This window comes from Bufo bufo, chromosome 11 (assembly GCF_905171765.1).
Source record: "Bufo bufo chromosome 11, aBufBuf1.1, whole genome shotgun sequence".
In the NCBI taxonomy this organism is placed as follows: Eukaryota; Metazoa; Chordata; class Amphibia; order Anura; family Bufonidae; genus Bufo; species Bufo bufo.
Window position 1 is genome coordinate 80158490 of NC_053399.1, and position 17294 is coordinate 80175783.

Genomic DNA, 17294 nt, shown 5'->3' on the forward strand with positions numbered 1-17294 from the left:
TGTACTGACCCCTGATATATTTATACATAGTAATTAGATCTCCCCTCAGTCGTCTTTTTTCTAAAGTGAATAACCCTAATTTTGATAATCTTTCAGGGTACTGTAGTTCACCTATTCCAGGTATTACTTTAGTTGCCCTCCTCTGGACCCTCTCCAGCTCTGCTATGTCTGCCTTGTTCACAGGAGCCCAGAACTGTACACAGTACTCCATGTGTGGTCTGACTAGTGATGTGTAAAGTGGTAGGACTATGTTCTCATCACCGGCATCTATGCCTCTTTTGATGCAATCCATTATCTTATTGGCCTTGGCAGCAGCTGCCTGACACTGGTTTCTACAGCTTAGTTTGCTGTTAAAATTCTGAGGTCTTTTTCCATGTCTGCGTTACCAAGTGTTTTACCATTAAGTATGTACGGGTGACTTGCATTATTCCTTCCCATGTGCATAACTTTACATTTGTCAGTGTTAAACCTCATCTGCCACTTATCTGCCCAAGCCTCCAATCTATCCAGATCCCTCTGTAGTAGTATACTGTCCTCATCAGTGTAAATTACTTTACACAGTTTAGTGTCATCTGCAAAAATTGATATTTTACTGTACTGTGACCCAATCTGAGTGTGTACCGTTAATAACCACCCTCTGTTTTCTATCACTGAGCCAGTTACTTACCCACTTACAGACGTTTTCTCCCAGTCCGAGCATTCTCATTTTATATACTAACCTTTTATGTGGTACAGTGTCAAATGCTTTGGAGAAGTCCAGATATACGATATCCATTGATTCGCCGCTGTCAGGTCTAGAACTTACCTCCTCATAGAAACTGATTAAATTAGTTGGACATGACCGATCCCTCATGAAGCCATGCTGATATGGCGTTATTTGCTTATTTTTATTGAGATACTGGAGGATAGCATTTCTTAGAAAACCTTTGAACAGTTTACCCACGACGGATGTTAAATTTACCGGCCTAAAGTTTCTGGTTTCTGTTTTTGGACCCTTTTTGAAAATTGGCACCACATTTGCCATGTGCCAATCCTGTGGAACGCACCCTGTCAGTATAGAGTCCGTAAATATCTGGGTCTGGCTATGACATTACTTAACTATCTTAGTATACGGGGGTGTATGCCATCTGGTCCTGGCGATTTGTCTATTTTAATCTTTTTAAGACGCCGCTGTACTTCTTCCTGGGTCAGACAGGGCACTTTTAATGGGGAATTTACTTTTACATTCTGCATTTCATCTGACAGTTTATTTTCATCAGTGAATACAGTGGGGAGAAAAAAATATTTAATAGCTTTGCTTTCGCCTCATTGCTCTCTGCAACTGCCCCCTCATTACTCTATAAAGGGCCGACACCTTCAGATTTATACTTTTTACCATTTATATAATTGAAGAACATTTTAGGGTTAGTTTTGTTCTTTTTGGCAATTAATGTCTCGGTCTCTAGTTTGGCGGCTTTTATTTGTTTTTTACATATTCTATTTTGTTTTCAGTGCTTCCTCTCTACCCTCCTGTTTTAGTGATTTAAATGCTTTCTTTTTGTCATTTATTGCTTTCTTTACAGTTCTATGTATCCACATTGGTTTCTTCTTGTTCCTTAACCCTTTACTCCTTGTATTTTGTATTCTGTGAGCAGGACTACTTGCAGAGCTGTCTAGGCGGCTGAGGGTGTGTGGCTTCACTACCCTACTCTATAATAAATGGTAATGAGGTGATCCTGCCTATGATATGTCATCATGGCTGAGCAGCCTGACAGGAGCGCTCACCAATATGTAGTATATACAAGTGCCGAAGCCTCTGCTGGATCTCAATACCGGAAAACAACAACGCAAGTTTGAAACGGACCTTAGTTATGTACACCCTGATCCCATGTAATAGAAGCTCAGGAGTAGAGATGAGCAAAGTTATCAAAAATTAAATTCGGCTGCTTAGCCGAACTTCAACAAAAATTACAATTTGCAACGATCACGCCGCCCCCAGTCATTGAACCCCTCAGATGCCGCATTCATCACTGATCACGGCATCTGACACTAACATTGAGGCCATCACAGCCATCTTGATTGAAGAAACCATGCGAAATCTTGCGCGGTAACGTGATGACGTCACCACGTCATCACGCTGGGTGGGAGCGGTGATGTCATCAACACTACAGTACCCAATACGTAAGTTTTGCTCAAACCCAATCATTTCAGAGGTACTGCCCAACCCTCCTATCTGTATGGGATTGTCCTGACTTCTTCTGTGGGGGGGGGGGGGGGGGGGTTGAAGGATTGGGCATGTTGATTGTCTACAATAAGCGGCGACCAGAGATATCCTGCAGCAGCTCGCTCTCCACATGTATACCCAGCCAAGCATGCATGTGTATAGGTGAGTCTGGAGGAAAAGCTGCTGGCCAAACACTGGCGGCTGACAGCTAGCTGGCTTAAACCGAGCCTGGGCATTGCGCCAGTATAACTGTGCTACTGATAGCCGTCCGCTTTGCAGGTTAACCCTTCAGTTGCCGGATGTTTGCCCCTGGATTGTCAGGTTATGACATGGGTGGACCTGTTGCTTCTTCACACTGCTGTCCCCGGTGAAGTCCTGAGATTGATAAAGCGGAGCTCGCTCTGATTGTAAGCGAACCGATGTAGCAGAGCTGACATTGCCGTGAGTTAACGTATAGCTTCAGGCAAACCATCTCATTGTTATGAGTTTAAAAAAAAAAACAACACAGCTCTGCTACATCTGCCTTAACGTCAGCGAATCCAGGAGTGAGCGGGGAGGGAAGTGACCCTCTAAACAGTGACAGGGAGGGTATGGAGGAGGCAAGTATCCTCAGATTACTGCTCAGTGGGGAGGACATCAGGGCTGTAAAGCACATTGTTATTGGATAGGGCTGGCTCCATACACAATGTACAGGACACAGTGACTGGAGGGAAGGCGGCCAGTATCCAGGACACAGGGGGGGAGATGTGTTGATGTCGAAGTGACTGCTCCTCCTGCCAATCACAGCCTGTCCCTCCCCGGCAGCAGACACTGCTCGGTGCACTTACATGCACTTTAATGAACACAATCCTCAGCTTCCAGGAGGGAGACTCTCAGGAGTGAGTACTCGGGGCAGCTTTTATTCTTTACACCTGTATAGGGATGGGGCAGACTCTTCCACTATGGCACTGTTGTGACTAGGGTAAGGTGAGAGTATAATGGGATGATGGGGGTGATGGTGGTGGAGCTCTCCCTCACCTTCTGCTTCTCTATCAGCTCTGTCGGCTTGCTGTGATTTGTAGTGCTCCAGGCTGTTTTATCACTCACTGGGCACAGTTTCTCCTTGTTAGATACGTTGACCACTGGTTGGATTTTACTTACTCTATGGCTGAGCATGTCTTATTAAATGTGACGCCCCAGAAAATACTCGAATATTCTGCAGCACCTGAATCTGAATACTGTTGTAATTGCAGTGGGTTATTCGCTAAACTCTATCTGTATAGCGACACCTGCTGTTAGCTCTTTTCCTTGTTTCTCTGTCCACCTCACAGATGTGGTCGCACATGCTTAGTTGCATCCTTCAACTGGCACCAGTCCTATTTACTGTGACTGTGACAGGTACAGGGAGAGATCTGCAGCAGAAAGGAAACGCCCCCCCCCCCCTGAGCTGTGATAGGGAGAGATCTGCAGCAGAAAGGACATGCCCCACTGAACTGTTATAGGGAGAGATCTGCAGCAGAAAGGACATGCCCCCCTGAGCTGTGATAGGGAGAGAGCTGAGCAGAAAGGATACACTTCCTCAGTTATGAGAGAGCTGCAGCAGAAAGGAAGCATCCCCTGAGCTGTGATAGGGCGAGAGCTGCAGCAGAAAGGACATGCCCCCCTGAGCTGTGATAGGGAGAGAGCTGAGCAGAAAGGATACACTTCCTCAGTTATGAGAGAGCTGCAGCAGAAAGGATGCACCCCCTGGGCTGTGACATGGAGAGCTGCAGCAAAAAGGAAACATCCCCTGAGCTGTAATAGGGAGAGAGCTGCAGCAAAAAGGACTAACCTCCTGAGCTGTGATAAGTAGAGAGTTGAAGCATAAAGGACACCCCCCTGAGCTGTAATAGGGAGAGAGCTGCAGCAGAAAGAACATGCTCCCTGAGCTGTGATAGGAAGTTGCAGCACGAAGGACACACTCCCTGAGCTGTGATAGGGAGAGAGCTGCAGCAGAAAGGACACATCTAAGAAATGACACGCCCCTTGAGCTGTCAGCTTGATATAAATCTAGCAGAGCAATGAATGAGGAGATCTCTGGATCCATGTGAGGTACAGGGCTGGTTCTAGCTGTGTTAGATGTGTCAGTTTCATTTTTTGCATTCATCATGGGATAACCCCTTTAAGTGATGTCATCACCCTGGAAATGATGATGTCATCAGTCCCATGCCAAAACATTCTCAGTCCCCTCCACTGGTTTGTCATGCCTGGGTAAGCCACGCTGGTCGGGGAGGGACCAACTACCCAGGAGAAAGAAGCAAATCTCTTCCAGATAGGAATTACTGTGAGCAATCGTACAATTGTGCCATTAATTGTGAGATATTTAGCAGTCTCGTGTGACGATTTCTTTTGATCTTTGCTCAGCTAAACTTTTATTGTTGGGTTTTGATGTGGTCTGTTCAGACAGAGCCTGTTAGATGAAGCATAACATAATGGGTAAGTAGTGTCAGCAGAAGCGACCCGCCGCTTAGGGTTGACTCGGGATAAACAAGCAGCAGATGTCAGGCTTGAATCAGCTGCATCCACTCTGCGGCCGGCAGCTGTTCACCCCACATCTGTTTCACAGCTTCTGGCAGCTGATACGCCGTATACCCAATGCAGGCAGTGACCGGGGATTATATGACCAACCAGCACGCACAGTAGGCACAGGTGAGGGGCCTAAAAAGTTATCAGAGCCAGCAGTAAACCTGGTGCTGTACTCTATGGGGGTAAGTGCATCTGTCAAGAGATGGCATCATTCTAAAAGACATTCAGGACTTTTTTCGTTACTTATTAATTACAAACTTTATGTGTGATCTGCCTCAAGGTGGCGCTGCTGGGGCCAAATGTGATGTCAATGACAGAAGCTGAATTAAAGGTGGGGTGCTGTGGGACCCAGTCATTTCTAGCTACGCCATTGCTTACCTTGTTAGAGTCGGGCATTTGACAGATGGTTCTTGGAAAAAGGAGTAAAAACTGGTTTTGAATGGACTAATGGCATTAGAACTTGGTATGTAACATATTAGGTTGTGTATAGTTAAAGAGCCTAAGGATATCAATCTGGAATGTGTAATGCTTCTTTTCACCTGTGGAGGAGCTGCAGGGAAATTAAACACCCTGTGTTCAGCTTATTATGAAGAGAATGTTCCAGTGAGGATATCCTTTTATTCTTGTTGAACTATGTTCTTGCACTTTGTATTGAGACTAAAACGCCAAGTTTTTTTCTTGCAAAGTAGAAGAAGCAAGTGAGAAAGAAGACCAAGTTGACGACCAACACTGGAGGGGTTTATCTCCTGTTTTTGTTAGTGATCAGCTGCTCCCACCAGCGTGTTCTGCTCTCAGTTTCCAAACATGACTCAGCAGCGCTCGGCTGACGTGTTGACTCCCACAAAGCCCTCCCACAACTACTTTCACAACATTGTTTAGGTCCTTGGCGAGCAGTGTGATCGGGGAGGTGAAGAGGCAAAAATAAAAACATTACGGGAAAAGAGATCTGCAAAATGGAACTAGGAAGTAGATAAAAGACAAAGTAACCACTAAGGTGTGTTAGGGTAGATTCACACTCATAATATGCTTCAAAAACAGCTCCCCGGAAACACAGTGTTGTTCACACTGCGCATATTTTTACGTCATTGTCACAGTTCATGTGCAGAATTGAAAGACACACTGAAAAGACGCTCGTTAACTGCTGGATTTCAGAGGATGATTTTACTTCTCTTGTGAATTCAGATTTGTAAACTCGTAGTCTGTCTGAAATATGGACGTATTCTGTGTCCTTAAAGGGGTTGTCCAGGATTGTAATATTATCTTTAAGATAGGCCATCAATATATAATCTGATGGGGTCAGACACCCTGCTACCCACTGATAAACTGTTTTAGAGTGGCTCTGGCCCTGGAAGTTGGCATCGGAACTAAACATCTCCATCCACTGTGTAGTGGACGGAGCTGGTAACTGCAGCACTGCCCCCATTCACTCCAGTGGGAACAGTGCTGCAGTTACTGTTCAGTCCACTACGCAATGGATAGAGCTGTGTACTTCCGGCATTAAAGGGGTTCTCCGGGCTTAACCTATTTTTGGCTATGAAAAGCTAACTTGTGGAGGAAAGATTATTGCTCACATACTTACCTTCCACAGTGCAGCCGTTTTTGAGGTCTGCCTCCCGGTCACGTGGTACCTCCAGATGGCTTTTCTGTGCTTCCGGGCAAAGTCCGTCTCCTAGTCTTCCGCTCTTCTCTTCCTGCCTTGAGCAGGAGACGGATCGTCACTAATAACGTCACCGCCTCCTGGAAGTGGAAGCGCCGGCCTCCGTCCTCTTCCCCAACACAGGCGCAGTATGCTCAATTACAGTGCGCATGCGCCGGTATCTCTGCTCCGGCTCTGTACACACATGCACTGCGCATGCACCGGTATCTCCTCCGGCTCGTACTTTTTACAGTGAGGGAAGCGTCAGAAACTGCTTCCTATTGGGATTGTCTTACACTACTCAAATTACTGATATAATTCTAGCAGGATTCATTTGTGAGTGTAGTAATATGGCCACAGGAGGTATAGTAGGCGTGGTTATTGCAGGCAGGGAAGTCTATGACTCGAGGCATGAATAAGAGTACTTTCACACTAGCGTTTTTGTTTTCCGGTATTGAGTTCCGTCACAGGTTTTATCCTAATGCATTCTGAATGGAGAGCACTCCGTTCAGGATGCATCAGTTCAGTCCCTCTTACGTTTTTTGGACGGAAAAAATACCGCAGCATGCTGCAGTTTTCTCTTCGGCCAAAAATAGTGAACACTTGCCGGAATGCCGGATCCGGCATTAAGTATTCCGGCAAAAAAAAAATTCCGGATCCGTTTTTCCGGATGGCATCCCGATCCGTCTGACAAATGCCATCGGTTTGCGTCCGGATTGCGGGAATCCTCTGCCGCAAGTGTGAAAGTACCCTAAAGTTAGGAAAGACCTAAACAGGAAACTGAAGAATGTAAACAGCTCTGCCTCAAAGAAGCCAATACATTCTAGGCCTTACACAGGAGAGTCTGAAGAACAAACGGGGGAAGAAAAGCGCAAAAATGAAAAACAGGTATTGGGGGCATCTGTATGCATGGAGAGGGGTGTCAGGAGCACAAAAACTGAATTTTGATTTTGGAACCGGACAACCGGAGTAACTATCACTCTCGGAACCACTACTGTTTACTTATAGAGAAATCTGGGTCACATGACAAGCATCACATGACCAGGGCAGATTGAAAGAGACAATGAAGGTTTCCATTGAATGACTGCAAGCAGAGATCTTGAAAAACATGTTACACAGACTTTATGAGGAAATGATGTTACTTTTCATGATACAATAATAAAGCTTTGCTTGTTCCTTAGTGTATTTGGCAGACAATAACTTTCCATGCTAAGGCCTTATTCACAGTCAGTGTTTGTGAGCCAAAACCAGGAGTGGAGCCTCTACGGGCATAAGATATAAGGGAAAGATCTGCTCCTGTTCTGTGTTTAGAGACGCACCTGGTTTTGGCTCAAAATCACTGACCAAACACTGTGTGAATAAGGCCTCATGCACACAAAAGTATTTTGTTTCCGTGTCCGTTTCGTATTTTTGCAGATTGGATGAGGACCCATTGATTTAGATTGGTCCGCAAAAAAAAAATGTCCGCATCCGTATGTCCATTCCGTAGCCCCACCAAAAATATAGAGCATGTCATATTCCTGTCCGTTTTGCGGACAAGGATAGGCATAGTTACAATGGATCCACAAAAAAACCTGATGCGATACGGATGCCAAAAGGACAGCATCCGTATTTTTTGCGGATCAGTGTTTTGCAGATCGCAAACACATATGGTCGTGTGAATGTAGCTTAAGGCCTCATGCACACGACCGTTGTGTATACCCGTGGCCGCTGTTCCGTTTTCCGTGATTTTCTGCGGACCCATTGACTTTCAATGGGTCCGTTGAAAACTCGGAAAATGCCCCGTTTGTCATCCGCCTCCGTGATCCGTGTATCCTGTCCGTCAAAAAAATATGACCTGTCCTATTTTTTTGACGGACAACGGTTCACGGACCCATTCAAGTCAATGGGTCCGTGAAAAAACACGGATGCACACAAGATTGGCATCCGTGTCCGTGATCCGTGTCCGTAGGCTGCTTTCATGCAGACGGATCCGAAGATCCGTCTGCATAAAAGCTTTTTCAGAGCTGAGTTTTCACTTCGTGAAATCTCAAATCCGACAGTATATTCTAACACAGAGGCGTTCCCGTAGTGATGGGGACGCTTCAGGTTAGAATATACTACGAACTGTGTACATGACTGCCCCCTGCTGCCTGGCAGCACCCGATCTCTTACAGGGGGCTGTGATCCGCACAATTAACCCCTCAGGTGCTGGACCTGAAGGGGTTAATTGTGCGTATCATAGCCCCCTGTAAGAGATCAGGGGCTGCCAGGCAGCAGGGGGAAGACCCCCCTCCCTCCCCAGTTTTAATTTTATTGGTGGCCAGTGTGCGGCCTCCCCCGGCCTCCCCTCCCTCCCTCTATTGTAATATCATTGGTGGTCATTGTAATATCATTGGTGGCCAGTGTGCGGCCTCCCCTCCCCCCCCCCCCGATCATTGGTGGCAGCGGAGAGTTCCGATCGGAGTCCCAGTTTAATCGCTGGGGCTCAGATCGGTAACCATGGCAACCAGGACGCTACTGCAGGCCTGGTTGCCATGGTTACTTAGCAATATTACAATATTAGAAGCATCATACTTACCTGCTGCGCTGTCTGTGACCGGCCGGGAGCTCCTCCTACTGGTAAGTGACAGATCATTAAGCAATGCGCCGCACAGACCTATCACTTACCAGTAGGAGGAGCTCCCGGCCGGACACAGACAGCACAGCAGGTAAGTATGATGCTTCTAATATTGTAATATTGCTAAGTAACCATGGCAACCAGGCCTGCAGTATCGTCCTGGTTGCCATGGTTACCGATCGGAGCCCCAGCGATTAAACTGGGACTCCGATCGGAACTCTCCGCTGCCACCAATGATCGGGGGGGGGGAGAGGGGAGGCCGCACACTGGCCACCAATGATATTACAATAGAGGGAGGGGGGGGCGCACGCTGGCCACCAATGATATTACAATAGAGGGAGGGGGGGGCGGGGCGCACGCTGGCCACCAATGATAATACAATAAAGGGAGGGAGGGGGTGCCGGGGGGGGCCGCACACTGGCCACTAATGATATTACAATAGAGGGAGGGAGGGGGGCCGGGGGAGGCCGCACACTGGCCACCAATGATATTACAATAGAGGGAGGGGAGGCCGGGGGAGGCCGCACACTGGCCACCAATGATATTCAAACTGGGGAGGGAGGGGGGTCTGCTGCCTGGCAGCCCCTGATCTCTTACAGGGGGCTATGATACGCACAATTACCCCATTCAGGTGCGGCACCGGAGGGGTTAATTGTGCTGATCACAGCCCCCTGTAAGAGATCGGGTGCTGCCAGGCAGCAGGGGGCAGTCATGTACACAGTTCGTAGTATATTCTAACCTGAAGCGTCCCCATCACTATGGGAACGCCTCTGTGTTAGAATATACTGTCGGATCTGAGTTTCACGATGTAACTCAAATCCGATGGTATATTCTAACATAGAGGCGTTCCCATGGTGATGGGGACGCTTCAAGTTAAAATATACCATCGGATTGGAGAAAACTCTGATCCTATGGTATATTTACTCCTGACTTTACATTGAAAGTCAATGGGGGACGGATCCGTTTGCAATTGCACCATATTGTGTCAACGTCAAACGGATCCGTCCCCATTGACTTGCATTGTAAGTCAGGACGGATCCGTTTGGCTCCGCACGGCCAGGCGGACACCAAAACAACTTTTTTTTCATGTCCGTGGATCCTCCAAAAATCAAGGAAGACCCACGGACGAAAAAACGGTCACGGATCACGGAAAAAATGGCCTAAGGTCAGTGTTTGATCAGTGAATTACATCAAACTCCAGAAAAATTCCAGCAATCTTCTAAAATAAATCCATCTTTATTGAAATGTTTATATACGTAACTGTCACAGCTGGTGGCTGTTGAAGTATGGAACTGAGCATGTTCGACCACCTCAGCAAGGTGGACAGAGAAATAAAGAAAAGAAAAAACTACATTTAGCGCAAATGTTGTGATTGCAATAACTTTTTTATAGTATTCATGTCCAAATTCTGGTGTGAAAAACGTTGAATATTATTTGTTGGACAACCCCTTTAAGTGACTGCATCTGCCTTAGTTAATTGAAACAAAGGAGTCTTTAATCCTTCCTACAGACAGGATATACGTATATAATGTGGCATTTCCTGGTGACATCTGTAGAGAAATGAGGTGTTACGGGAAGTTTACTTTAGATGCTCATTAGTACCCTATAAAATACGTTGCCGCTCCTTCGGAGCACTACTGGAAGTCACATGCAGCAACTTAAGATGTACATTAAAGATACAGTAGCTAGGAAATAATATTTCATTAGGTTCCTCTGTATCTGTCTATTGGGCTTTTGGTATGTTGTATGTGACAGTGTCATAAAAGGTTTATTATAGTGGTATTTACTATGATTGCATATCCTACGTCATCTTTGACTGTCTTATCTCTGTCCTGTCAGGGTTATTGACATGAGTTTTAATCACTTCTCAATAACCTTAGGACTGTGACGGCTAACCTCCGGCACTCCAGCTGTGGTAAAACTATGACTCCCAAGATGTACACTTACTTGGCTGTTCTCAGAACTCCATAGAAATGAATGGAGCATGCTGGGAGTCGTAGTTTTACTACAGCTGGAGTGCCTAAAGCCACTGATTCTGGAGGGAGTGGCTGACCATCTAACGTTGTATGATGGTGTCCTGACATGCCACCGACGACAGATGTTGGCGGAGAAAAGGATTGGGCAGCTGTCACCGCCAGCTCTGTGAGAAGATCTGCCAGACGTTCTTCTCTACCTCTTGCATGATGTTCTTTGTTTTGGTTTCACTTTCTCATCTCCTTTCCTTCTCCCAGCTGTCACCTATTTGCACTGATTGTCTCCCTTTATATTCCCTCCCATACTGCCTCACTTTGCGGTTTATACTTCTTCCTGGATTGTGTTCACTGCTGGAGGCTGCTTCTCCTGATTCCTCAGATAAGTCCTTTTCCTTTATTTGTGTTTCCTTGCTGGCTTGATTCTAGGTGACCCTGACTCCGTCCGTATTATGTGCAGGGAGCTGGTGGTCGTGTCCCCTCACTATTATAGGGTTTTCAGGTGTCACACAGTATAAGGTACGTGGGCATGCAATCGTCTACCATAAAGACCTTTGCATGGGCATAGCAGTCAGGGAGAGCTCTAGGGGTTTTATAGGGCTCACCCATATGCTCCTTAGTTTGGGTTCAAGCCAGTCGGATGTTTATTTATAAGTTCCAGCTTTCTCCAACACCATCCGTGACAGCAGCTGGATTTCAACATGTCTGATCCTTATGTTCTCAGAGGAGATAACCTGCCGTCAGAGGTGTCTGACGGGGCTTAGGCTAGTAATATAAATTAGATAAATGTTGATCTCAGTGAGGAATCCTGACTCTTCCGCGACTGCAGATCTTGGGGGGAGATAAGGATTGGGCAGCTGGATTTCAACATGCCTGATCCTTATCTTCTCATCAGAGGAGATAACCTGTCGTCAGAGGTGTCTGACAGGGGCGTAGTCTAGTAATATGTCGGGGAAGATAAGGATTGGGCAGTTGGATTTCAGCTGGCTGATCTTTTCGTTCTTGGGGATATAAGACTGCCAGAGCAGTTTTTTATTTTAATTTTTTTTTTTGGGGGGGGGGGGGGTTCAGGAGTAGTGATTGCTGTCTGTTTGCTGACAAGCCCTAGAGTGTTAGCCAATCACATTTCCCCCATAATAGAATTCATACTTCGATATTGATGCCATACTTCCAGCAACAGTGCCCCCTTATCAGTGTCATGGTATCTCAGTGTCAACCCCTTGTCCCAAGACTACCAGCTTCAGGTTACCTCAGTGCCAACCACAAAGCCCGAAGACTACCATTTCCAGTGCCTCAGTCATAGACACACATTTATGTTTCTGCCACTTTTGTATATACATTTACCCAATGGGGCAAATGTATCAGCTTTGTTGCCCTAAACAACGTTGGTGACCTACTATTAGGTTATCATAACCTTACCTCTTCTTTATGAAAAAAAAAAAAACACCAAGCCCCACACATGCTTCCTAAAAACAAGCCTATTACCTTACCATATAAATATGAAACAACCTACGTATTATATTTCCTGTCAAATTACTACTATTAGTGCCCCAATTTTACACATTGCCTTCTTCACTGGTTCCAACATTCATAAGTCACAGAAGCTCCCATAATAGTATTTGCCAGCTGCATGTGTGCCCTCTTAGAGGGGCAGTAATCTTAAAAATAAATGATAAAAGTAAGTTTTTCAGTCTGCAAACCTTTTCTGCTGCTCCTTGGGGGTGGGGCTTAGTATTCCTGCTGTCTTATTGGGAAAGGGCAGTGGAGGAAGGCTCCTTCTGCAGCCAGCCAACCTATATTGAAACATAGGAAGGAGGGTAAGGAAAATGGCTGATCTCCTGGGACCCATATGTGGGACTTCTCAGTATACAGTCACAGTTTTCAAGATAGTGTATGTTTCTGTATGTTTTCTACAGTTACTGCTACTTTAAGGGCTTTAACCACAAATGTTCCATAAATGGCTTAGTTGCTCTTCTAAAAACAACCAGATCCTGAATATGGTGAGGAGAATGGAAACACAAAGAACATTAGAAAGTTGCAGAATTTTCCATTGCACAATTTGTAGGTTTAACAGTATGTACACATAACTGGAAAAACCCTATTGTACTTTTCTCAGGTAAACCACCTCCAATGATAAGGATGCCAGAGGTTATGTTCATGTTATAGTGCTTATCTATTCAGTGTTGGACGTTCAAGTCAATAAGCTGCTATAAATTAGTAATTCGATTTTTCTTATCTACCGGTATTTTATTCTTTATTGTTAAATGACCTGTTCCAGACATTTCTATTGATCCAGGCACAAAGAACAAGGTATGGACATGCATCATAGGGTGTACAGTATAGTATTATCATTTTCCTCATGCACCCGGTCCCACATAAGCTACACACTTCAATTACATTTCCAGGGGTGCACCAGATAGTCTGAGAAGTGGTGTGGCCATCTTGGATTGCAGAAGAGGAGCCTGAGAATTAAAGTAGTTGTCTCATCTGAGACAATGGGGGCATATCGCATTGTCTGATAGGTGCGGGTCCCACCACTGGGACCCGCACCTATATCGAGAACGGAGCAGGCAAAGCAGTGGTTGGAGGACTCCGGTCCGGCCACCACCAAGCGCTCACCCCATAGAAGTAAATGGGACCACACCGTGCGTGTCCGGCCACCGCTCGGTTATTTTCGGAGGCCCCATATAAATGAACGGAGGGCGGCTGCGCATGACATGTACTGCTGTGCAAACGGATATAAAATATATAAAATTAGCTGACAACTGACAAGTGGCTGAAGCAGGAGTCTCCCTACTCTATCCTATCTGCAGTAAATCAAACTGATTATTAAATGGTAACTGTTGTTTCAATAAACTTTGTACAAATCAAAAGAACAGGGGAATATAAGAAACTTTGTAATATATCCTATCAGAGAGAACTGTCATGGTCTCCAATTATCAGCATGGACATCTATAGGCAGCATGTATGCCCCTGTGTAAGCATTCTTACTCCTTCTCATCCTCCCCTCTCCATAGATTTCTGCGGGTAGGATATCATCTGATCCTTCAGTGAGGTTGTCTCCAAGATGGACTTTAGGAGGGGGAGGGAGAAAAAAGGCATTTTCTCTGATAAGATATATTACAATGTTTCTTATATTCAGCTGTACTATTGATAGTTTGTTGAAGCAACTGTGACCATTTAAGCCCCTCTGTCTTGGCAATGCCAAAGATGGAACCATCTCTGTGTTCTCAGCAGGATTTCTACATGAATGTTATTGTCAGGATCCTGCAGAAAGTGCACAAACGGTGGGGGTAACTATATTTCTTGTTAATTTTTAGTATTCATTACTAGGTTTAGTGCTCCTTTAAGAAAGAGTCCAATTCTGTTCAGATTTTTCTGTTATGATGTTAAGAAATATTCATCATATCCTGCTGGATGAAATACAAGCGACTGTCTGAACCCGCATGCTCCGGCAGACAGTGAGTCACGTGGCTCAGCTAGTCGCCCGCCTGATATTGCACAGAGCTGGCACACTTGGCTCCAGCTACAATAAATTACTCCACACCTTTCACAATCTGACATAAACTTCTACAAACTTCAGTATTTGATAACTTCCCTTCCCAGAAAAAAACAGCCCTCGGAGTATAGGCAAAATTCTGTTTTTGCCCAGAATAAGGGAAAACTTTGCAGATACTTTACAACTCCAGTTACCACTGGAGTTTTCCTTTAAATAGACCATATTTCATGACATGTATAATAGGAACCAGGGGCGTAGCTATAGGGGGTGCAGAGGTAGCAGTCGCTACCGGGCCCAGGAGCCTGAGTGGGCCCAAAGACCCTTGTGGTGCATAAGAAGACACCATTATTATAGAAAGTCCATGATGGTCAAGTTACATCTCTGGCTCAAGGGAAGGGGGCAGGGAGGACGTTTCAATTTTAGCCTCGGGCAGCACGAAGGCTATGCGCTTCCTGCCCCTGGCCACAAAGCACTGAGGGAAGGGGGGGGGGCCCAAGCTGAACTCTTGCACCAGGGCCCATGAGCCATTAGCTACCTCCCTGATAGGAACCTGCAAAAAAAGCCATTGCTTGCTAGTTTTTGAAAAATTCAGATCAGTGGGGCACCTCCACCGATCAGCTGTTTCGGGCAGCCGCAACTACAGTGTACGGATCTGTAAGCAGAGTGCTCCATACACAGTGTAGTGGCCGTGTAGGGTACTGCAGCTCAGCTCCCATTCTGGTGGCAGAAACTACACAGTAGGAGCTTTCTGATTTTGCTCTGTACACTGGACAGTTGCCCAAACCAGCTAATTGGTGGAGGTGCTGGGTGTCAGACCCCGATTGATCTGATATTGATTAGCCATCCTGAGAATAGATCTTCAATATCTGTAGCCCTGAGAACCCCTTGGTCCTATATAAGAGCAGCATATAACAGCTACAGGTAGCCCAAAAAGTACAAAAACTATTATGAAAACTAGAAGAATACACTGACTACTGTTTGTGTAGCGTGTCAATCACTGTCCTGAGGGGCGGGGGAAGAGCTTTCCTTAAGAATACATCCTAGTGGCGTACCGGTGATAGAGTTTCTAGGCGAGAATCTGGGGATCAAGGTCACCTCCTGACAAATCCCTACCAGCTCTCCCTATACTTCTATGCCCATGTTCAGACCCTGAAGGTGGGAATAACATGTCCTCGTGCCTGGGCTGAAAATTCCCTAAAATCCCTAAGATGGTGAAAGGGGGATAGAGGCAGCCTGCTCCCTCAGAACCTGGAAGGGGCAGGCATCTCTCTAACAGCCTAGACAGCCAACCACAAGAAAACAAAAACCAACTTATCTTTTCTGAGCAGGAACAGCAAATCTTTCCTTTCTTCCTTTCACAGAGCCAGACAGAAGCTATAACCCGCACAGGACACTGGGAGTGGGTATAATTTAAACTCAAACCAACGACCCCACCCAGTGCACCTGAAGGGAGGCGGATATAGCTCAACTCCAAAACAAAACAAAAGGCTACACACACGTGCTGCTAATCTGGCAGACCTCCGCACATAGCCTGAGCAGGGCATGACATAAAGGCAGACCTTGTCACTGCTATGGGGCCTAGGAGGAAGGAGGGCCCACTGTGAACTGCTCCTTCCATTCCTGATATACACTGTAGATTCACTGCATTTTCTATCAGCCCCCACTAAGGTGAGCTCAGTGAGATTCTACAGCTTTCATTGGTTTCACTAGTAACTGTATACACTCCTATGCAGTGAGCTCCCCCTAGTGGTGGATGCAGGTAGCCAGTTTTATAATATACTGTGTGAAAGAAAGCAAATTTATCTATGACTTTATGGTATAAATGCATTGAGAAATATGGTGTTCATAATGAGCGCCATATTTATTAAAGTGGGATAAAGTGGGTGAGGTGGTGACGATTTTTTTTTTACAACTAATGTCTTCCTCAATAAAAAAGAAACTATAACTTCTCCATAAATCTGGGGAGATGCACTTTATGTTCCACGTCAAGGGGCCCATAATACATTTTTCTATGGAGTCCTATGTGATATGTCCTCTCTCTTGTCAGACTCATAACTAGGTGTCCAGTGTATTCATTTTTTGGTGCCATTTTGGCTACTGGTAGTATGGACCTGTAGTTGTAAATGTACAAATCATATCTACATCACAATATTTCTCCATTTCAGTGGCAAATCCGAATGGAAACGAAGTGCCAAAAAGAATTCTCACCTTTCAAAAGTACCATGTGTAATATCTTTTTGACAGAAAGCTCAGAAAGAAGTAAACGCAGATTACAATCTAGAGTTCACTTCCTCTTGTTACTGATGTAAATGTACAGGGCCAGTCATGTGAGGAAGAACACCGGCCTGTAGCAAGATAAGCATCCGAGTATTGGCACGTTACAATCATACTGGATTACTAGGTACTGTATGCGTGGGTAGTATTAAATCTAAATATACCCAGGACTGTCTGTTTGGAGCATTGTAGACTTTATTGAAGCTGAATGCGTGGAGATAGTAATATGATGAGGCTGACTCTGCAGTCTTTGTATACAGTAAGTGATAATACGCCCTAATGTCCAGTAAAAAAATATGTAGTTATTACAGGGGTTGGGATCCGTGTGTGAACAGGGTTCGGTGATGACAGATTTCACTTTTTGAGCCCCTTTCTGTGTTCAGCCTCGAGATTCTCTAGTAGCAAGCACAACCCATCTCAGCTACCATCAGTAGTATGTTAGGGCCATTTGGGCTCTGTGCAGTGAGAGCCTGAAGAGCCAGTGCAGAGGATAGGCCTGATGAGATGATGTGTCATGGTGTACTCCCTCAGGTTGTTGCTCCCCTGGCATAGGTGCAGTGAAAAGGAGG

At 45.6% G+C, this 17294-nt stretch overlaps 1 protein-coding gene across 6 annotated transcripts in view; it reads left to right on the forward strand.

Moving 5' to 3' along the window:
• Window positions 1-2262: 2262 nt before the first annotated feature.
• BMF (Bcl2 modifying factor) overlaps window positions 2263-17294 on the forward strand; it is a 43536-nt gene continuing 28504 nt past the window's right edge. The window contains exons 1-2 of one of the 6 annotated variants that reach the window (XM_040411224.1): window positions 3031-3081; window positions 16617-16852. Coding sequence is in view for 3 of the 6 variants with exons in the window: in XM_040411220.1 (XP_040267154.1) it covers window positions 3041-3081 (41 nt within the window). In the remaining 3 variants the exon portion in view is untranslated. Of the gene's footprint in view, window positions 2366-2545; window positions 2645-2941; window positions 3082-16616; window positions 16853-17294 lie in introns of those variants that run through there. The other 5 variants (XM_040411222.1, XM_040411225.1, XM_040411220.1 and 2 more) reach the window with 5 other exon arrangements.